General features: G+C 35.3%; 1 protein-coding gene across 1 annotated transcript in view; it reads right to left on the bottom strand.

The window, feature by feature from the left end:
* The window catches only part of LOC127880583 (dynein axonemal heavy chain 3-like), a 185,847-nt gene that overhangs the window by 71,889 nt on the left and 88,670 nt on the right, over window positions 1–25,288 (bottom strand). Inside the window, exons 40-45 of the mRNA XM_052427898.1 lie at window positions 21,335–21,361; window positions 16,799–16,943; window positions 16,348–16,362; window positions 6,474–6,497; window positions 5,401–5,639; window positions 4,897–5,046 (exon numbers count right to left, since the gene is read on the bottom strand). Of these exons, the coding sequence (XP_052283858.1) occupies window positions 4,897–5,046; window positions 5,401–5,639; window positions 6,474–6,497; window positions 16,348–16,362; window positions 16,799–16,943; window positions 21,335–21,361 (600 nt within the window). The remainder of the gene's footprint in view (window positions 1–4,896; window positions 5,047–5,400; window positions 5,640–6,473; window positions 6,498–16,347; window positions 16,363–16,798; window positions 16,944–21,334; window positions 21,362–25,288) is intronic.

The following is a 25,288-nucleotide window of genomic DNA, read 5'->3' on the forward strand; positions in this document are numbered from 1 at the left end:
ATAGTGGCATCTGCTGTTCAAGGACAATATATATCTAAAGTATCAAGCAAATTGGTCAATCTGTTGACAAGTTATTGATTGGAAACGAACTGGTCAAAGGACAGACCGACCAACAGACAGACAGACCGACATTCAGCAAAACAATATACCCCTTCTTATTCAATAAGGGGCATAAATACTAGTTTAAACGAAATCATATTCAAACCATCAACCCAAAAAAGAAGGAATCTAGTATGTTTCTTTGCCCAAAACATACTAAATTTGCACAGTAGCCCCTTTTATAAAAGATCTTTAGTGTTTGCACAGTATAAACCTATCTTTGTTATTAATAACATCATCCAAGAACATATAATGCACATAGATTACAGTGACTCACCTATCAAACCAGTAGCCCTGGTTTATCCACTATGACTCACCTATCAAACCAGTAGCCCTGGACTATCCACTATGACTCACCTATCAAACCAGTAGCCCTGGTCTATCCACTATGACTCCCCTATCAAACCAGTAGCCCTGGACTATCCACTATGACTCACCTTTCAAACCAGTAGCCATGGTCTATCCACTATAACTCACCTATCAAACCAGTAGCCCTGGTCTATCCACTATAACTCACCTATCAAACCAGTAGCCCTGGTTTATCCACTATGACTCACCTATCAAACCAGTAGCCCTGGACTATCCACTATGACTCACCTATCAAACCAGTAGCCCTGGTCTATCCACTATGACTCCCCTATCAAACCAGTAGCCCTGGACTATCCACTATGACTCACCTTTCAAACCAGTAGCCATGGTCTATCCACTATAACTCACCTATCAAACCAGTAGCCCTGGTCTATCCACTATAACTCACCTATCAAACCAGTAGCCCTGGTTTATCCACTATGACTCACCTATCAAACCAGTAGCCCTGGACTATCCACTATGACTCACCTATCAAACCAGTAGCCCTGGTCTATCCACTATGACTCCCCTATCAAACCAGTAACCCAGGTCTATCCACTATAACTCACCTATGAAACCAGTAGCCCTGGTTTATCCACTATGACTCACCTATCAAACCAGTAGCCCTGGACTATCCACTATGACTCACCTATCAAACCAGTAGCCCTGGACTATCCACTATGACTCACCTATCAAACCAGTAGCCCTGGTCTATCCACTATGACTCCCCTATCAAACCAGTAACCCAGGTCTATCCACTATAACTCACCTATGAAACCAGTAGCCCTGGTTTATCCACTATGACTCACCTATCAAACCAGTAGCCCTGGACTATCCACTATGACTCACCTATCAAACCAGTAGCCCTGGTCTATCCACTATGACTCACCTATGAAACCAGTAGCCCTGGTTTATCCACTATGACTCACCTATCAAACCAGTAGCCCTGGACTATCCACTATGACTCACCTATCAAACCAGTAGCCCTGGACTATCCACTATGACTCACCTATCAAACCAGTAGCCCTGGTTTATCCACTATGACTCACCTTTCAAACCAGTAGCCCTGGTCTATCCACTATGACTCACCTATCAAACCAGTAGCCCTGGACTATCCACTATGACTCCCCTATCAAACCAGTAACCCAGGTCTATCCACTATGACTCACCTATAAAACCAGTAGCCATGGTCTATCCACTATGACTCCCCTATCAAACCAGTAACCCAGGTCTATCCACTATGACTCACCTATCAAACCAGTAGCCCTGGTTTATCCACTATGACTCACCTATCAAACCATTAACCATGGCCTATCCACTATGACTCACCTATCAAACCAGTAGCCCTGGACTATCCACTATGACTCACCTTTCAAACCAGTAGCCCTGGTCTATCCACTATGACTCACCTATCAAACCAGTAGCCCTGGTTTATCCACTATGACTCACCTATCAAACCAGTAGCCCTGGTTTATCCACTATGACTCACCTATCAAACCAGTAGCCCTGGACTATCCACTATGACTCACCTATCAAACCAGTAGCCCTGGACTATCCACTATGACTCACCTATCAAACCAGTAGCCCTGGTCTATCCACTATGACTCACCTATCAAACCAGTAGCCCTGGTCTATCCACTATGACTCACCTATCAAACCAGTAGCCCTGGTTTATCCACTATGACGCACCTATCAAACCAGTAGCCCTGGTTTATCCACTATGACGCACCTATCAAACCAGTAACCATGGCCTATCCACTATGACTCACCTATCAAACCAGTAGCCATGGTCTATCCACTATGACTCACCTATCAAACCAGTAGCCCTGGTTTATCCACTATGACTCACCTATCAAACCAGTAGCCCTGGTCTATCCACTATGACTCACCTATCAAACCAGTAGCCCTGGTCTATCCACTATGACTCACCTATCAAACCAGTAGCCCTGGACTATCCACTATGACTCACCTATCAAACCAGTAGCCCTGGTTTATCCACTATGACTCACCTATCAAACCAGTAGCCCTGGTCTATCCACTATGACTCACCTATCAAACCAGTAGCCCTGGTTTATCCACTATGACTCACCTATCAAACCAGTAGCCCTGGTCTATCCACTATGACTCACATATCAAACCAGAAGCCATGGTCTATTCACTTTGACTCACCTATCAAACCAGTAGCCCTGGTCTATCCACTATGACTCACCTATAAAACCAGTAACCATGGTCTATCCACTATGACTCACCTATCAAACCAGTAGCCCTGGTCTATCCACTATCACTCACCTATCAAACCAGTAGCCCTGGTCTATCCACTATGACTCACCTATAAAACCAGTAACCATGGTCTATCCACTATGACTCACCTATCAAACCAGTAGCCCTGGTCTATCCACTATGACTCACCTATCAAACCAGTAGCCATGGTCTATCCACTATGACTCACCTATCAAACCAGTAGCCCTGGTCTATCCACTATGACTCACCTATAAAACCAGTAGCCCTGGACTATCCACTATGACTCACCTATCAAACCAGTAGCCATGGTCTATCCACTATGACTCACCTATCAAACCAGTAGCCCTGGTCTATCCACTATAACTCACCTATGAAACCAGTAGCCCTGGTCCATCCACTATGACTCACCTATCAAACAAATAGCCCTGGTCTATCCACTATGACTCAGCTATCAAACCAGTAGCCATGGTCTATCCACTATGACTCACCTATCAAACCAGTAGCCCTGGTCTATCCACTATAACTCACCTATGAAACCAGTAGCCCTGGTCCATCCACTATGACTCACCTATCAAACAAATAGCCCTGGTCTATCCACTATGACTCAGCTATCAAACCAGTAGCCCTCGTTTATCCACTATGAATCACCTATCAAATCAGTATCCCTGGTCTATCCCCTATGACTCACCTATAAAACCAGTAGCCCTGGTCTATCCATTATGACTCACCTATCAAACCAGTAGCCCTGGTCTATCCACTATGACTCATCTATCAAACCAGTAGCCCTGGTTTATCCACTATGACTCCCCTATCAAACCAGTAGCCCTGGTCTATCCACTATGACTCACCTATCAAACCAGTAGCCATGGTCTATCCACTATGACTCACCTTTCAAACCAGTAGCCATGGTCTATCCACTATGACTCACCTTTCAAACCAGTAGCCATGGTCTATCCACTATGACTCATCTATCAAACCAGTAGCCCTGGTTTATCCACTATGACTCCCCTATCAAACCAGTAGCCCTGGTTTATCCACTATGACTCACCTATCAAACCAGTAGCCATGGTCTATCCACTATGACTCCCCTATCAAACCAGTAGCCCTGGTCTATCCACTATGACTCATCTATCAAACCAGTAGCCCTGGTTTATCCACTATGACTCCCCTATCAAACCAGTAGCCCTGGTTTATCCACTATGACTCACCTATCAAACCAGTAGCCATGGTCTATCCACTATGACTCACCTTTCAAACCAGTAGCCATGGTCTATCCACTATGACTCACCTTTCAAACCAGTAGCCATGGTCTATCCACTATGACTCACCTATCAAACCAGTAGCCATGGTCTATCCACTATGACTCACCTATCAAACCAGTAGCCCTGGTCTATCCACTATGACTCACCTATCAAACCAGTAGCCATGGTCTATCCACTATGACTCACCTTTCAAACCAGTAGCCATGGTTTATCCACTATGACTCACCTATCAAACCAGTAGCCCTGGTCTATCCACTATAACTCACCTATGAAACCAGTAGCCCTGGTTTATCCACTATGACTCACCTATCAAACCAGTAGCCCTGGACTATCCACTATGACTCACCTATCAAACCAGTAGCCCTGGTCTATCCACTATGACTCACCTATCAAACCAGTAGCCCTGGTTTATCCACTATGACTCACCTTTCAAACCAGTAGCCCTGGTCCATCCACTATGACTCCCCTATCAAACCAGTAGCCCTGGTCTATCCACTATGACTCCCCTATCAAACCAGTAGCCCTGGTTTATCCATTATGACTCACCTATCAAACCAGTAGCCCTGGTCTATCCACTATAACTCACCTATGAAACCAGTAGCCCTGGTTTATCCACTATGACTCACCTATCAAACCAGTAGCCCTGGACTATCCACTATGACTCACCTATCAAACCAGTAGCCCTGGTTTATCCATTATGACTCACCTATCAAACCAGTAGCCCTGGTCTATCCACTATGACTCACCTATCAAACCAGTAGCCCTGGACTATCCACTATGACTCATCTATCAAACCAGTAGCCCTGGTCTATCCACTATGACTCCCCTATCAAACCAGTAACCCAGGTCTATCCACTATGACTCACCTATCAAACCAGTAGCCCTGGTCTATCCACTATGACTCACCTATCAAACCAGTAGCCCTGGTCTATCCACTATGACTCACCTATCAAACCAGTAGCCCTGGTCTATCCACTGTCGCAGTACCTCTATAGGGGGTTGGGCTCCGTACTTCTCCTTTGCGGGCATGTTCAGATCATCCACAAATACGACCAGCTGCTTCCCGGGGGTCGGCCCATACACGCCTTTCTTCCTTCTGTGTAGTGGGGAAATAAACATGTTAGAATAGGTTACTAACCACTTGCCAGATGTCAATCAAAGAAGCTGATTAGCCCAGAATCACTGATATTGATTTATTGCACCTTCTTCTTTGCCTTTTATGGTAAAAATACTTTTCAAAATAATGCAATAATTAAGAGTTAAAATAATGAAATGTTAATTTTGTATATAAACATTTTATTTTTATTAGTGCAGGGAACAAATTCAAATAATTAGTTTGTAAATGTATATTTATTGATTAAAATAAAAATACTTTTATCATACAAACTTAAGACTTATGGATTGTATCTTAACGACCAAATAAATAAATATTCTATGACCAGCAGCAAACCTATCTAGTTTGGAGAAAATTATATCTTGGGTCTGGTTTGCAGAGGTCTGTGCGGAGAAGTTGACATTATTTATAATGAACTTGTCCTTCGGGAGCTGTGACAGGAAGTTGTTTGTGATGGCGCTCTTCCCGGTTCCTGTTGGGCCCACAAACAGTAGCGGCTTGTCGTTAAGAAGCAAACGCTCCAGGAAGTACTTCTGACGCTCAGTCTCCGTCGTGTTGATGATCAACTCATTTATCTTAAATGGGGCAAAGAGTTCCATTAACACTTTACCACTCAGATATGCTGTTTCACTTGTTTAAAGTCTATCAGCAAATAAAATAAAATTGAAGACCTTTCTTTCTATATTAAAGTTTTAAAGGTATCATTTAATGATGAGCAGCAAACAGCATAAAACCTGTTTTTATGATGGTTGCATATAGCCATTTTCTGCTTGCTTCTTAGCTGTAAAGGGTTAAGATCAATTGAAAGATCTTAAATATAATAAAAAAATAACATTAACGTTTACAATACACACTTTATATTGGTCACATACTTTTCTTTAAAAAAAAAATGTCAATTCTGTACCAAGTAACAAGAAAAATAAACAACAACAGAAAAAAACCACAAGAAAAAAAATACTTGTTGGAAAAACTATCTATAAACTATAGAATGCAGTAAGTAAAATAAACTAAAAACTTTATCAAAATTCCTGGCAAATATCAAACAATCTTAATGATAAAAATTGCATTTATTAATCTGGTGTTATAAGTAAAAATGAAAACATTTGAAATAACATGAGTTTAAAACTTGACAGCTTTATTATAATAATCTTTTAAACCTTCTATAATCACATATACTAATTAGTAGTACATGTATGATGTATTTTGGCATTATGAGCTGCATTGTCCTGTTAATTAATCAATATTATCAACAACAGTCACCTTCAAACATAAAGCCAAGCAAAGATAATTCATATAAGACAGACACAATAACCCTGCAAAACAATTTACGTTGAACATTAATTTTGCTTACTTCAACAATTTTTATTCAAAATCAATAGCCTACAATAATAATGTATCTGATTTCTTACCAATATTCGTAGCTCTCTGTCCCTCTAATGTTAGTGCAGATGATGTGGTGAAGGAAGAAAACAAACAAGACAAAATATTAGTATGAGCACTGCAAACACCAAAACAAGTTTGAACACAGGACTGGCTCCATGTGGTTGCAACAACTGACAAAAGTGATGATTTACAATGGATTTAATTTGCTTTGGCCAGTTTCTAGCATCGAACTTGAGATACTCACAGAAAATTAAGGGAAATTTCAAGGAATTTTCATCAAACGCTTGTTGCCACGCCAGACTACCAACTTTGTATTTTGACCTGAAATGGTCTAAACTTATTCCCCTGGGCTCACTGGCAACGCTAATTTCTATCTTACTGAAGCTTAATATGCTGTCTTTGATATGCATGTGCTGACTGCATGTATTAATTAAGCGTGGTTGTCATCTGCTTTTCACAAAATGTGTTTTTCTATTTTGCTTTACCCTGTACAAGTTTCCAAATGATATTCGTAAGTCCACTGAGTGTTTCATGAGAATTCTAGATCAATGCACTGTAGAATTCAGCCCATACAAGTCCACATCAAGGAGCCAATCTAGTCAAACACTTTTTGTCACTTTGTCCAACTCATCCAAACAACTTTTTTTGCCAATTAAGGATATCACATTTTGATGATAGGTCTCAATTTAAAACGTGAGCTGTGCTGTACAAAAAAGGTTCTTATGTCATATGCAGTCTGGTCAGTAGCTATGAGGTTAAATCACACAACATGTCATGGTCTCATTAACCCATGTATGCCTAGCGTCTAGAAAAAAGGCCTTGGCAAATCGCATAGACCTAGATGAGACGCCGCATAATGCGGCTTCTCATCAGGGTCTGTGCTGTTTGCTTAGAGGAATTTCTATAAGAACAAGGGCTGATTGTAAAACATGCATGCCCCCCATATGGGCTGTCCGTTGTAGTGGCAGCCATTGTGTCAATATGTTTTTTGTCACTATGACCTTGACCTTTGACCTAGTGACCTGAAAATCAATAGGGGTCATCTGTGAGTCACGATCAATGTACCTATGAAGTGTCATGATCCTAGGCAAAAGCGTTCTTGAGTTATCATCCGAAACTCATTTTACTATTTCGGGTCACTGTGACCTTGACCTTTGACCTTGTGACCTCAAAATCAATAGGGGTCATCTGCGGGTCATGATCAATCTACCTGTGAAGTTTCATGATCCTAGGCATATGCGTTCTTGAGTTATTATCCGAAAACCATTTTACTATTTCGGGTCACCGTGACCTTGACCTTTGACCTAGTGACCTCAAAATCAATAGGGGTCATCTGCGAGTCATGATCAATCTACCCATGAAGTTTCATGATCCTAGGCGTATGCATTCTTGAGTTATCATCCGGACCATTTTACTATTTCGGGTCACCGTGACCTTGACCTTTGACCTCAAAATCAATAGGGGTCATCTGCAAGTCATGATCAATCTACCCATGAAGTTTCATGATCCTAGGCGTATGCGTTCTTGAGTTATCATTAAAAAACCATTTTACTATTTCGGGTCACCGTGACCTTGACCTTTGACCTAGTGACCTCAAAATCATTAGGGGTCATCTGCCAGTCATGATCAATGTACCTATGAAGTTTCATGATCCTAGGCCCAAGCGTTCTTGAGTTATTGTCTTACAACCACCTGGTGGACGGACCGACAGACCGACCGACAGACCGACCGACATGAGCAAAGCAATATACCCCCTCTTCTTCGAAGGGGGGCATAAATATTCTAAATATAGATATAAATATACTAGACATCCCTAATTTTGGAAATAAATTGGACCAATTTAGATGGATGGGAGAGTCCACTAGGCATAAATGGGTTTACAGACAAGGTAGATCTGGTCTGGAGCTACACTTGCCACATATGGCATAAGACACATTTTTTCATGATGTAAGTCATGTTATGTCACTGTACACCGACAAATAAAATACTTAACGAAACAAAATGGAATCAACAGCCAGAACAAGAAACTTTTGTAAGCTTGGAAGTTGTTTGGATGAGCTGTAAGTTGTAATGCCTCATGTTAAACATGTTAGAATATTTATATTGTTATGTCCCATGATTGTTTTAGTAACTAACACAATATTTGAATCGGATACCATGAGTAAAAATGTACATGTATCAATCATATTGTTATAGTACAGACTTAACAAAGACACTATCTACAGTTTTACAAAATGCCATATTATGAGATATTGAAAAAAAATGTTCAAACTAAAGTCATCTATAAAACTAAATTTGGAAACTCATTCTAACAATAACTAGATGGCATATAATAGTGTTAATGCATAATTGTCTAATCTATTCTAAAAGTGATTAGTAAACTAACAAGGCAGTCAAAAGGACAGCGTATACATGTATATACTGTACATCCCCTTATGATCTCTTATTATTGCCTCAAGGTGATAAATATTGTATGCGATTGTCATCAATTCCTTTAAACAGCAAAGACTGGTCATGAAAATGTAGACTCAATCATTAAACCTTCATGTGTGAGTTTGACCTCCAGTCTGCATGTCTGTCTTATGCTTTCCATATTTGGCGTTTAATTGTGAACTTGACCTTGAACTAATATGATAACCCTTGTATATTGTCTTTATCACCATAACATTACAAGGTATCAGGACAATCCTTTAATGAAAATGTGGAAACTCAAACACTTCAAGTGTAACTATCACCTTGCGTTGGCATTACTAACTCATGCCTTTGTCACATTGTCTCCATTACCCATGACCCAAACATTTTATAAGGTTAAATGTTCATGAAAATCGTTAAACATGTAGAGGGAAGACATAAAAGGGACAGGCCCTAAGGTCACACACCTGATGACAGAAAGAATAGAACGTTACTGAGCAGCTTGCAGCTCGTGTGGTGTTTCCATAGCAAAGTTAGAACCTAGTTACATGGCTCTCTATCCACATACCTTGTGTGGTGTTTCCATAGCAATCTTAGAACCTAGTTACATGGCTCTCTATCCACATACCCTGTGTGGTGTTTCCATAGCAATCTTAGAACCTAGTTACATGCCTCTTTATCCACATACTAAGTTTTATCAACCTATCTTGAGTACTTTTTGGGTTATCAAAGGATCAAGATTTGAGTTTTTCTATCAATTCTGCAACCAATTCTGTATACCATCTGTAATCATACAATACAGTTTTGGTCCGGCTAAATATGGCATTAACATATATTATATTCCCCATATGGCTCCTCTATCCACATACTATTAAAGTTTCATTAACCTAGCTTAACTTCTTAAGTTCTTTTTTAGTTAACCAATGATCCAGATACAAACAGACAAAGAGACAGACAGATAGTCCAACGGGCATAAATAAAGAAACACAAAAAGATGGACAGACTGGGGGCAAAGCAATAGTTCATTTCAGTCACATCAAAAGAGGACTATTTATCAACTTTCCGACAAAAAATAGTTCCAAGTTAATTGGCCTGACTTATGCAGAGAGGCATGATAATCTGAAATTAGGGTGGAGTTAAAATTGTGTTATTGGGCAGGGAATGATTATTTTGGAAAAGGGGTGGAGTTAATATTAATTAGTGTTTTTAGTCAAAGGTAGAATAACACTTATAGGGTCTGCTTCTCCAATACACTTAGGGGCATGATATGTTATGTTAGCATGGTGATTTAACATAAATGTTAACATTGCATTGCAAAGTAAATTAAAATAAGTCAAAACAACATGCAAAACTATTTTAAACTACGTTTACCAAGGTGAATAAATATGAAGGAGAAAAAGAGAGCTAAGAACTGGCTGATATTTATTTCTTGTATATACAGTCTATACAATCTATGGATGTCATGTATCAATCTAAGGAAAAACATGCATACATGAGTGTATAAATAAAATTGTATAAAGGTCATGCATATTACTGGGGAGGAATATACATTGACAAATAACACTTTGATACTAATACTACAACTACTATAAATATGTTTATGTTGCAATATCTTGATTATACTTATAATAAAATATGTAATAATTCAAGTAGAGTTTTAAATAATCACAGTTCAAATAATTTGAAACCAAAGTATACATACAATATTTTTGAAAATCAACAAATATAAACATCGACATTAACATAGCAGGAGGAGCCTTTAGGTAAGGTAATACCTTGGATTGTAATTATACATTATATTATACAAACAAGGTATCCATTTTATTTTATTTCACTGTCACCTAAATGTCACATTAACTTTGACCTGATTTTGATATTCTAATAAATAATTATTTGCTTCCTCTATGTTTTTTTTAAAATAAATAATCAATTATCATACCTGAAGAAAAACCATGGTATTTTACAAAAAAAGCACCAATATTAATATTTTATAATTATGATATATAGATAACTATACTGATATTTTTAGCCATTATTCAACATACTGCTTCAATATATACACTATCTAAAAGAAAGTCATGCTTTACATACTATAAATACATGTTCAACTAGACACCTATTCTTACCATTTCTTCACTAGTAAATACACTTTTAGGGGTGTCCTAATTGCAATAATCAATTAAATAATGAGTCCACAAAAAATGTGCTGAAAAGCTAAAAACAATGAACACAATTATAAACAGTTCTGTTTTGGTTGAACAACAATGCCAATTGAAATTAAACGTCACATGGTACCTTTTCGAACCAATGGGGCGATATATAGATTCTGTATCACTTACTATTCAGTTTTGTTGTGGTATGCTTTTTTATTTGATTTGATATATAGAAAAATAAAAAACATAACTTGCACAATTACCACGCTTTACATGTAGTGATAGATCAGTCTTTATTTATATGTTTGATGTGATAAAAAAATAAATCTAACCCTCATTTTGAGCATTTACTAAGAAGTACCAATGTCAACCATAAATCTAAATGTGCACTTCCATGAACCCAACTGTGAAACTTTAAAAAGGGGAAAAAAGTGTAATACTATAAATTGTCTAATAAAGGTCCCAGCCATAAAATATAAAATGGGACGTTTGTGCAACCAATGCTATGCTTAGTATCCTTGACTAAACCCCTGTGCATAAATAAAAAACAATTGGACGTATGAATATCACCGGGGAGAACCTGTATGCATACCACCCGCAATATACATATCAATTGCATGTATACCATGAAAAAAATAGCCTATCAACCTAAGATGAAAACAATTATGTGCAAAAGGAACTCCCAAAATAGTTAAAGCACAAGAAAGAAAATCCGAAACATACTACCATTATAGATAGACAAAATTCAGGTAAACAAAAACACAACTTGAAATCTAGTTAGTTACAACATGACCAACCATCTCTAACAATCTATTACCACAACCTATGACTCTTAACGCAAACAATTGACATTTTCAAATATTGCACATATCACCCATATTCAAGTAAAAAATAACAAATTTATATGAAAACCGCTATACCTGTATGGAGAAAACACCCACTAGTTTCAACATATAAATCTCACCCCAGCACAGCTGCCATCAAGATTAGTAGGAATTCTTGCAAAATGCTTCACTAAATCTGTCAGCTCAGTCTTAAGAGACGGTTTCCACGTTTTAGACCTGCCCTTGTCAGTGTCTGAAATCTCGTGTTTGATTGACGGTCTGCGGGAAACCGTTTTCAAAGACCCAGTTGTTGGGTCACCTGATTTCAGTGACGGTCTACCATGAGAGCCTGCTGAATCCTTTGTCCCCTATTATGAAGTTGCAGTACCAGTTTAATGCTAAGACAATAAACTAATAAACAGTTAAGCTAATTTAAGCTAATTTTAAAATATTATGTTTTGTCAATTATGTATAACCTATTTATTTAAGCTCAATCTCAATCGAAAACCAAGGGCTTATTAAGACACTCTTACTAGTATAACAATATTTTACCACACCATATACATGTACATTATTGCAAGACTATGCCAAGAATGCTCTTCTTCAACTTAAAAGACTTAACCCTTTACCACTTAGATATGTATTTTGACGCACTTGTAGTCCCTTAGAAAGTTAAATTTAATTAAAGACCTTTCTTACTAAATTCAAGTTTTAAAGGCTTCATTTCCAACCCTTAGACACTGATGAGCAGCAAACAGCATAAAACCTGAACAGACTGCGAGTTACTCAGACCCTGACATTCATAAAACTTTAACCAATACCAATCACAATTCATTTGCACAAAAGCAAAATTATAATGCTAATAATATACAACATATCACAAACATTGACACCAACAATATGCCAGCACTACAACACACTTTACTTTCAACCAAACAACACCTTTAATTTATTTTTTATGTGCATAGAACCACAACAACAACAACGGCACACAAAGATGACTCACGTTATCCATTTCTGGAGGTAGTTTTATGTTATATGTCCAGAACGGATCAAAATCCTCCAGCTTTACAAGAAATCACATGATTTATAATGCTCCAAAATCATACTCAATACACAGGGAAAGGATAGATTATATGAGCCGCGTTCTGAGAAAACTGGGCTTAGTGCATGTGTGTAAAGTGACATCCCAGATTAGCCTGTGCAGTCCGCACAGGCTAATCAGGGACGACACTTTCCGCTTTTATGGTATGTTTTGTTTAAAGGAAGTCTCTTCTACACGAAAATCCAGTTAAGGCAGAAAGTGTCGTCCCTGATTAGCCTGTGCGGACTCCACAGGCTAATCTGAGATGACACTTTACGCACATGCATTATGCCCAGTTTTCTCAGAACGCGACTCATATATGCTCAGTACACTGTTACATGCTCGGAAGTTGAGAGAATAAAATAAAAATATTAAAAACATGCACAAAAATAGGGGGAATTTGAAGGGATTATTCTTGGGTAATTTATTTGTGCAAATTTGAATAGAAAATACCTGTATCATATCTGTGTACTACATAAAATAATATGAATTGTTGCTGATTATATAATTATATATTTGATATATTATTAAACAATTTCTGTGCATTATATATATTTTATTCATTATAAAACAGTTGGTATGGGTTACATGTATTTGATATATTATTAAACAATTGGCATGGGTTATATATATTTGATAAATAATCAAACAAGTGCTGTGGAATAATTATATTAAGTTTAAACCAATTTATTTTAGCTTGATGCATAGAAAGCCTCAGGCTTATTATAAACGCTCTCGAGTCAGTTTCCTGGGACAAGAACCAGTACTAGGTTTATAGTGGGGAGATCAAAGGAACGCTCCCAATGTGATGATCTAACCCGTGATCTCATGGTCGCTTAATTTATAGGCAGGAACAATATCCATTACGCTATAACAACCTCTTTATATGAAATTGATATAATATATATATTATATTTGATACATTTAAAAAAAACTTCTGCGGATTATATTAATTTGAAACATTACAACAAGTGCTAGGGATTATAATTATAAAGGATAAGCAATTAAATGAAAAAAAATATTTTAATAAAATATTGCTAAAAATTGAACAAAAACTGCTTGATACAGAACTACTGACTAAAATTAAAGCTGCTGTCCAATAAGTGTCTATCATTTTTAAAACAACAGCAGAACTTTGTAAACTAGATGTTAGCATCTTGTTGAACAAATTGACCATAATGCTTATAATTATTTAAGAACCTAAAGCATGCAAATGTTTGATTATTGGTACTAAAAGAGACCTTGACCTTTTCCCAAAGAATAATACACCTTATCCACATGGTAAACATGTTTCCATAAAAATTTACAGTCTTGATTTGTGAGGTAATTTATGCAAAAAGGAAATTTGCTGAAGAAATATCCATTCAGTGTTATAGTAATGATTGTTTGTTGTTGTTTTAATCTATGACCTCTAAGTGTGACATTGACCTTAAAGGAAGGGAGATGGTTGTTACATTTGACACACAATCCTTCCCTTTTGAACATTTGTGGTGAATTATCTTTAAAAAAAGTGTATGGTAAATAATAAGGTTACAGTGTGGACAAATTGTTGTTTATTGCAAAATGTAACCTTTTAGTTTGATCTTTACCTTTGATGTACATGTAGGGTGAGTCTGTTACATGCGACAATATGTCTTAGGATGATCAGACTTGTGTTAACATATTAAAAATAAGTTTAGTTTCCAATCAAAACAGGCATTTTCAACTTAGACATTTTATAATGTGTTGTTTTTTTTTAAACAAGAAACTGATTGCATTGAATTAATATTGTAATTATTCTTCCTTTAAAGTATGCTGATGATGTTAACTATACTTATAAGAATGATTATTATATACTTTTTACAATTATGCTTTGATGCATTGATGTCATCATATGGACTGCAACTTTAAACTGACTTATTCAAAGAAAAGATCAAATCCACAATGAAACAATCTGGTTCATAATTAACCTTAGAAATATTTATACAGATATTTTTAACAAATGTTTTCATCTTAAATAGAATGCTTGGCACATTTGACTGTCTGTTTTCCTTACCAGTCAGAACATTAAACATTATGATTGTATCGTCATTTGAATGTTACAAGTTGAAACATCTAACAAGTTTTATCATAATAAAATGCAATGAATTACATAAATATAATGAAAAATGAAAGCAGAGTATGACAGCTTACCTTAAGTTCCTGAAATATGTATGATAAATAATTAATGGGTAATGTGTACATCAAATACAATATACATATATCCCAAACTCTAGGCTTACCTATATGATCTACTCATTCATTTTGTTGTAAAGGCATTAAACATACAAGTGAAACCAGTTATACACGTAAAAAATTCACTAAAAGTTTAATCTATTTTAGTTTCCATGGTTAGCCTAGAAGATGGTCAGAACTTTAGTGTAGCTTGCATGACTACATATATAACCTGGCAATAGTGATCTTCATTTGCATAAATTAACCCTTTGCATGCTGGAAAATTTGTTGTCTGCAAAAATGATGTCTGCTGAATTTCTAAAAATAGCATTTTCTTTGATTTTTTTCCAAAGAATACTATCAGAATAGCAAACAGTTTGGATTCAGATGAGACGCCACGTTCTGTGGCGTCTCATCTGGATCCAAACTGTTTGCATAGACCTTCAAAATTCGGTTCCAGCACTGAAAGAGTTAAGCGCTTGAATTATTTCATAAATCAGGTTTGTTTGTGCTTTTTGTGCAGCAGCTTAATTTTTGCCAGGACAGAAAGTAATATATTAATTGTTATCATATTTTGATACATTCATGCATAAAGGTGACAGTACCAGGTAATATTTGCCAGCTATACCAAATACAAGTGATGTTCATTCTGATTTATGAATTCAGATTGGAACTAACAGAAACTCTTTGAATTTTCAAAAGCTCTAACAAGAGAAACAACAACCAAAAGTTCACCATGCTTGAACTTTTGAGCAAAAATATGGTCAGTCACCACACATGTCTTGACTGATAGCATGAAACTTTTCTATAGCAACACTCTGGGAATCCATCGCAACCACAAGCTCTTACCACAAACTAGAAATTGCTTTTCCATAAGTCGCAGATTTAATGCATGCATACTATATAAGGTTTACAAATTCAAAGCAAAATCAAACAGAATACATTTTATGTAATGAACCTTAAAATTTAGATTTTGCATTTTCTTATGTTTGTGTTTGCAGTTGTTTTTTTTTTGTTGTTAAAAAAAAACAAATACATAAGCAAAAATCAATATTTCCAATAGACATGACCAAAATAAATAGTTAAATTTAGTTACTTAAATGAACGACTCAAAATTTTGTAAACTGTTTCAATGAATTTACTTCCATAAACTCATTATTAGCATCAATAATGACAACTTACAGACAAAGCAGCTTCATTTTAAACAATTACAAGTTCTTTCCCGTTATCTTACCTCGTCAGTGGAATTCTATTATAATTGGAGATTAGAAATTTTTTCTTGAAAACCAGTATTTATTAGGGCGGATTAGTACATCACAGATCTAATAATGATTTGTCTAATAAAACATTAACTTGATTAACAGTCTCCTTGAATGCCAGCTCTCCTTTACTGCCAGCAATACAGGTTGTGTAGCAAAGCACAAAGGTGATCTTGATGACCATCTTATAGCTAAGACTTCAAATGTCTACACACAGCAAACCAAAATGTTAAAAGGCTGGTAATTAAATACTTGCAAAAACAATGTTTGTGAGTTAATTAATAAAACATTATTAAAACTAGAACTGTTTTAATATGAACACACACATACTACCTGCTAACGGTATAACCTTTCACTCAGTACCTTATTGATCAATAAAGATCCACTATGGACAACGATGCCTACTACAACTTGTCAAAAAGCTACCTTAGTTTTCTCATCGATGTCCACCGTGGACAAGAGGGAGCTCCAGTGGTTCCAGGACCCGAACTGTTTCCGTAGATACACGTGGTCATAGACCAGGCCTCGCTTTGGGATCATCAGACCTCGTGAAAACTTCAGGTCTTTAGGCCTGTAAATATACACTTCTAAAGACACAAAACTTATTTTTAATGTTCACAATTTGTATAAGAGAACGTCTTTTTTTGGCAAAAAACAAACAATTATCCTCTGCAAAATAAATTGTGTTTATAAATGGATGCAAATCGCTTAATATACTGTATACTCCAAAAAAACAATAAATAAGTTCAGGGTAATTACTTTCATGCATTGCAATTCTACTCATTGATATCTTATATATGCATCAAGAAAGTTTCATATTGAAATCTTGTAGCATATTAAGTTTGAGATAAAGCCCTGAAAAGTAACATCATACAAAAACAACAAAGTCATTTACTCTTATTTAAGACAGTGTAGGGTTACAGTTCTTGTGCAAGGCCATTCTCCTCATTGAAATCTATACACCCATTAAGTTTAATGTTAAAATCCTGTATGATATCTGAGCCCTAAAATGTTATATTATACAAAACAGCAAAGAGCAATAACCATTATTTGAGAAAGTGTAGGTTTATGGTTCTTGTGCAAGGCAGTTTTCCTTATTCATATCTAAACATCCACGAAGTTCTGAGTTTATTTTGAATATAGTTTTATGAGATACTTGAATAGCTCTGAAAAGTTTGTGACAGACAGACAATGCTAATTCTATATCCCTCCTCCTTTGGAACCATGTATTCCAAATTATCCTAACTTTAAAGTATAAGTCCAAACACTATTAATACTTTTTAATCAATTGGTTATAAAAATAATTAATTGTATGTCCTAAGATGTATTTAAATATCAACAAGCAGAAAATCAATGGCAAAACATGGACATTTCAACAAACAGGAAAAACTGCAAGCAAACTCTGGTAAATAAAGAGACTTATAACAACCTTTACATTTTTATTATTATCATAATTATTATAGCAATATAATCTTCATTAAAGTAATGAGCATTATTTGATATCAATCATTTAATTCAAGTATACACATGTCAGAAAATTTCAGATTTAATTTTATTCCTTATTACAATTATTACATAACTTGAAATCACTAGCGATCCTAATTGATGATTTAAGCACATAAGTTACCTTAAGCACTAGTAATACTTTATTATTCAAATTAGATTTAAATATTAATTAATTATCCAGAACAAGCATTCAATGCATGCACAACTCTGTTTAATATATGACCGATGTCATAAAAAAATGGGTCTAATGCCATCTGCTGCCAAGTTAGCATGGGCGCAGGCTTGTATACATAAGGAGCTACTCTGTCAGCTATTAAGTCACGCATAAAGTCTTATTTGCAGACAGGGTAGCTCTGCACCAAACTTCATAACTGTGCAGACTGGTTTGAAGACACACATGTCAAATATGGCGCATATGACACATTTAAGCATGACACTAGTAATATTATTCTTAAAATTCTATTATTAATGTTTTTTTTAATACACACACTTTTTTTCTACATCACAACCTGAATAGCTCTGTTTAACAGATAAATCATAGGGTTTCTTTTCAAAAATTATCTTTTTACATCAGCTCATACAATATAACATGAAAATTAATCCTGAAAACAAAACAACATTTCTAAAATGGTGAGTAAAACAACAAGCCAGTTAAGTCGCCAAACTAGATCAAAATTTTCAGTTAAAGCAAGAACATATTAAGTTTTTTTTTAAGAGACAGTGGGACTGTGTTATACAATTGTTATTGAAATATTAATATTTGTTAGACAACACTTGAAATTGAACATTAAATGATTTAGTCTTGAAAAGCAACTTTTCTTGCCAAAGTGGACATTACAATATGCTTAAGCTGAAGGGAGAACAATTATCAAAACAAGGTCAAGCTCGATTGAAGGCCATATAAAGTTGAACAGAATAAGTCCAGTGGTCGTACTCCAGAACCATCTTAAGTTAAATTTTATTCTAATCCTTAAATTGAGAAATTTTCTGAAGTGTTTCATTTCATATTGCAATAGATTGGCATCAAGATATACATTTAAATAACATCATTATGCCAATGTTATTTTAGGAACACCAAAAAAACATGTGTTTCCTTACTTAGTAAAGAAATACAACACATTGTAATTTTGAACTTAAGTGAAATTATTTAAGAAATGACGTAAGATGTTTCTGGAATACCACCCCAGGTCAATCAAAGTCTTTAGTAGTAATATTTCTAATAAGCATTTGCAATTCTGCCATTTGAAACCAAATAATTCATCATACTCTGTGAAATTGCTCCATACATTTATTTCTGCCCTATTCCTGTGTTGATTACAACATTAAGCTGACCTCTATCTCAAACTCACTGAAAACAAGCTTTTGATCATGTCGAAACGTTGAAATGAAAATTTGCCCTGACATTAATCTATATTCACTTGCGGTAATGGAATATACAAGGTTGTAACTCAAATATATAGTTATGTATGAATGTTTTCCTGTAGAAAAAATTGTTTTCACACCTTATTTTGTTGATCTCAACTTGTTGACACCCAAAATGTATTGCCTTTTGAGCCATTACCAAGTTTTTCAGATATTGCAAACAGATTGAACACCAATTATATATATATATATATATATATATATATATATATATATATATATATATATATATATATATATATATATATATATATATATATATATATGAGACAACTTTAATTAACCCTTTCCCACTAAGATACATATTTTGAAGCATTTGTAGTCCCTTAGAAAGTTACATTTAATTGAAGACCTTTCTTACTAGATTTAAAGTGATATTATGAGCATTTTTCACTGTTGAATTGAGCTGAAAAGTATACTGGTCATGTACGTAATTCCGGCCACTTTTGGGACTATTTAAGAAAAATCTTTAGTGTTAGGCAACTGGTTGAAACTAAACTTCACATATATAATCCTGGGTTCAAAACTCACCTAGCATGAAAATTTAAATAGAATTAGATCGGTGAATGTTACTTAATGAACAGAAAATGATGACATGTAAACTATGCATTTTCGTAGGTTAAATGTACCTAAAAAATCGGCCACTTTTCAGTTTGATATGCAGATAAATTTACAAAGCAATATCTTTTGACAAATGTCCTCAATTTCAGAGTATTAATCAATGTTTATACTATTAAAATTTTTGACTTGAAATTTAAAATAAATGCGAAATTATTATACCAGTTACTCCCCCTACCTATTTTAATAAATATAAACAATGGGAAACTGTCAATGATTAAAAAAATATTTGTTTTTAATGTGTTTAATAAATTTTTTCAAACATAGCTAAAAAAGTAAACACATTTTGTTTGAAAAGTTGACTTCAGTGTTGATTATTAGTAAACGCTTATATATAATATTAAAACATGTAATCTAGTAATATTCTTATAAAGGGAGGTAATTCATATATTAAAAATTTATATTTAGGTTCTAAATTTTATGTTTTGAATATAAGTTTTTGTACAATTAATTGTTAAAACTTTAATTTAAGTTTATTAGATAAAATAAAAATAATTTTATCAAATATATTTGTTTCTTATATCAATATAATTGTTGCAACATATGATGACATCACTTTCCCCATGAGCCAAATATTTCCTGCTATATTTGTGACATTTTAACACAAAAGTTTACAGTGATATGGTTCTTACATTTGCCAAATATTGAGAGTGGGGACGGTTTTCATGTTGATTTTTCTAAATAAAAACAAAATATGTGCGTTAAGATCATGAAACTGATTTTACACAGGTGGCCGATTTTTTACGTACAGGCCGGAATTACGTACATGACCAGTAAGGTTTAATTGCATTTTTGTTAAATTCTTTAAAAATGAAATCATGTCAATTTCAAGTTTGATGTCTTATTCCAAATCAGCATAATACAGTGTTGTTTGTATTCTATATTACAAATCCTTTTGTGACTTTTACAGAAACTGGTATTTGCTTATACCTATTTAAATTATTATAATAGATTCAAATGAGTATATCAAAAAAAGAAAACAAATCAACATATCATTCGTCAGATATAAGATAAATTTACCCATGTTCAATAAAAATCCTTCAAAATTCTAAACTGTCATGGATGTTTGTATACATACAAGTGTCAGTATTGAGAATACAATTAAAATATATACACAATAATTTGTAATTAACTTTAATAGATTTATAACTCAATGTACAAATGTTATCCATAGCCTAGAATGAATCATTTGTACACAAGAAATATACAGTTAAATGAATATAATATTTACTTAAATTCCCTTCCATAGACAGTAGAGGATTGATTGTTAATAAGGCAGGTTTCAGGACTTGATAAGACAGGGGCTTCCAAGAACATGAGAACTATCTAGGATTCTGGTCACCACAAGGTAATTCAGCAAACGCTCTTTTTCTCTTTCTAGTTTTTGTTCTCTGGCTTCTGCCATTTTGTTCTTACCTATGGGGCTTTTCTATGTCATCCTCCCTGTTTTAAATATATCATTCCAACAAAATATTTAACAACATTAACTACATTACAACATACATTTCACAGTGTTTTGCATTTATATATGCAGTCAATTGCATATTTGAAGATTTTATATTGTTTTGCATTTATATATGCAGTCATTTGCATATTTGAAGATTTTATAGTAATAGTTTTATAGTTATTTGACCATTTGAATATTTGTTTAATAATATATGTCATGTGTATATTTGTTTATTGTTGTAGGGTTTCATGATCTTGTACAGCTACACTTGATGTCTGTTTTCTTGTCAATCTCTGGCAATATGATATTTAGGGGTAACACAATCTTAGTTGTAAATGCAATATTATACAACATATTTACATCACTTATTGTTAAGAGAATCATCAAATACCTTTCCAATATTTCCAATATAAGCAACAATGCTTGTTAAAGATTATTGCATCAACATTACATCCTTCTACAGTTTTGCTGTAACACCTTTTCAATATTCCAATATTGTCAACAATGCATGTAAAAGATTATAACATAACATAAATTAAGTCACAAACAAATTATTCATGTTGAGATCTTAAATGACAGCCTGTTATTGGCATCTTAATCAAAGCTCCCTTTTGATGTTACAACATACTTTGTTGTCATTACCTAATTGTGGGTCAGAGCAAATCTAAACCAAATGTGACCATAACAACAGCAGATGGCAACCAACTCCTATATAAGCCAAACGCAGAATGGATTCAATACCTCTGCTCTATTGCCATCTTGCTGTGTGTTTGTGTCAATAAAGTTCTACAGTTAATGTTGCTCTGACTTACAGGTAAGACATTTATTTTATTTCTACTTTACTTGTATAAGTGATATAAGTTCAGTATTTTGTATGTATTACAATTGTTCATTCTTCATGCAAGTCTAAATATTTGGTGATTATTTTATATATTAAAATTCTTCAGTTACCTCTTGCTAAAAGCGAGTTATTCCCTAAAGTTTGATGTTTTAGATATTGAATACTTTCAGTTGTAAAATTTGTATTGTTAACAATTTATAGCATTTGTTCATGACCTCTGCTCTATTGCCATCTTGCTGTGTGTTTGTGTCAATAAAGTTCTACAGTTAATGTTGCTCTGACTTACAGTCTTTCATTATCCTGCGCACTTGGGGAAACAACGTGAAAGTAACAAATTGGTCACTCATAAGAAAGAGCACACGCTAACCGGACGTGTGACAGTGGTGGAGAAGCTAACGATCTCATGAAGAGGACCCCATCAGTGCCAGGACCATATCTACTCAGATCCTTGACGAAGGCAACAGAGGGGCAGACCACAGCTGGGACCACCGACAGCGGACCAACAACAGCCGTCCATAGCCGGGGCCAGTCGCTGCCTTCCACGGACAGAGAGGCAAGACCAGCAGATCAAGTCCAGACCAGGGAGCAGACAAGACACCCAACCATGTCTACAGAACAAGGTAGGCCCCTATTTACCGTTGAAGCTATAGGAAAGTTCGATCCGTCCCTTAATGATGCCCAATGTTGGCTTGATAGGTACATTTACTTTGGCAAATTATCCAAAACAGCGCCTGAAATAATGGCAAAATTATTTGGAATGTTTTTGGCAATGGGTACAGCTTTCAATTGGTTCATTTCATTACCTGAGGAAGTCATTTCAGATTTTGAGGAGCTCAGTTCAAAATTTTTGCAACGATTTAGTAAAAAGCAAGACTCAATACAGATCACAACAGACATTTTTCACATGAAACAAAAACCACACCAATCAGTTAGGGAATACATCTATGAAGTTCAGACTAAAGCTCAATCAGTTAATTTGCCTGCAGCTACAACCTTAAGTGCGATAAATGGTGGTCTTTTATCACACATAAGGGCTGATCTCAGACGAAACCCCCCAGCTAATTTGGAGGAACTTTTGATAAGTGCAGAGCAGTCTGAGAGTGCATATGCCATTCATCCCCCTTCAGCTAACTTTTCTGAGGCAACCTTCACTGAAATTTTTAAAAATGCTTTAGGTGGAGTAAATATGTTGGATTTAAAGCAAAAAGTTGATAATTTGGTGCATAGACAAACAATACACTCAGTCAACTCTGTTAACACACCCACAAACAACAACAACAACACTAACTTCAGGCACTCACATTCAAAGCCACGTACATTCAACACAAGCAATTTTTCTAAACAAAACTTAAAATGCAGAGCTTGTGGACGCTCACGTGATCATGATTTTTCAACTTGCTTTGCCAAATCAAAGACTTGTTATTTCTGTGGAAAGGAGGGTCATATCCAAAAGGCTTGTTTCTCCTTTAAAAAAGCAAATAACCAATAGGAATTGTCGCCTAAACTTGGTAAAAGAGGGAACCAAGTAAAAAGGCCAGATTTGAAAAGACATTCTAAAAAGAACAAATTTAAGAAACCAAAATCTTCATTTAAAAATTTCAAATCCGGTAAATCAAATGTGCCATCAATTAGCAATGTTTCCACAAAAACTAATCTTAAGTCAAATTTTGTAGAAGTTTCTATTGCAAATCAAAAATCAAAAGCATTAGTTGATACAGGATCTAGTCTGTCTTGCATTCATCAATCCCTCTTATCTAAAATTGACTCAGATTTTCAAAATTTAAAACCAAGTCAACATACACATGTCATGGGTGTTAGTGGACATTTGCTTAGAGTTAAAGGAACTGTAACACTTAACTTAAAAATTGGTGAGAATAACTTTCCACAAACCTTTCATGTTTTTGATAATATTCAACACCCATTGATAATTGGAATAGATTTTCTGACAAAATACAAATGTAAAATAGATTTTGAAACACTACAGTTTGAGAGCTCAATCAATTGCATTTCTATAAATGTTGCCACTGCAATTCCTTTAGGATTGGCTAGGGTAAAAAAGACCATTGTACTAAAACCCTATTCACAATCCCTAGTACCGATCAGGTTGTCAAAAATGAGTCATAATGAGGTTGCTATTTTGGAAGAAGTCCCATCTCTCCGTGATAAAAATGTGGCACTTGGTAGGACTATTGTTCGTTCTGAACAGGGGGAGGCTTGTTGTTTACTCATGAACCCGTTGCCTTTTGAAGTATGTATTAAGTTAAACACTGTTGTTGGCAAGTTGTCCCCTATTCACGAACATTCCATCAAGGCCCTTGATAAAGAAGACAAGACTGGCTCTTCAAAACTACAAGGTAAGTGCCCAAATGTGAACTCAATCTCAGAGGTGAAAGTAGCCGAGATTTTAGATGATCTTGGAATCACTATTGATAGCCCGCTTTTAACTGCGGATCAAAAAGCAAAATTACAATATTTTATAGCAAACAATCGCGATATGTTTGCAAAAGACACCTCTGAGTTGGGTTGCACAAACCTTCATTTCCACAGCATTGACACGGGAGATGCTCCACCGCAAAGACAACCTCCATATCGAGCCTCACCAACAGCCAAGAAGGAAATTGAAGCCCAGGTAAGTGACATGCTTGCGAACGACATTATCGAACCATCAGACTCCATGTGGGCTGCACCTGTCATTCTTTGTAAAAAGCGTGACAACACATACAGGTTTGCAATAGATTTTCGTAGGCTTAATGCTGTCACTAAGCCTATCAATTTTCCTTTACCCAAATTTGATGATGTTGTTGACTCAGTAGCGGAGCAAAATTCAAAAATCTTTACTGTTTTGGATCTAAAGAGTGGGTTTCATCAAATTCCTTTGGACCCACAAACTAGACACAAAACAGCTTTCGTGACGCATGATGGCAACTATCAGTTCAAACGTCTGCCATATGGGTTACGAAATGCCCCTATTTGTTTTCAAAATGTGATGACACAGGTTCTTCGAGGCATCAATTTTAAATTTGCTCTGGTCTATGTTGATGACATCATGGTTCACTCTGCTAATTTTGACGAGCACTTGAAC

This window comes from Dreissena polymorpha, chromosome 1 (assembly GCF_020536995.1).
Source record: "Dreissena polymorpha isolate Duluth1 chromosome 1, UMN_Dpol_1.0, whole genome shotgun sequence".
Classification (NCBI taxonomy): domain Eukaryota; kingdom Metazoa; phylum Mollusca; class Bivalvia; order Myida; family Dreissenidae; genus Dreissena; species Dreissena polymorpha.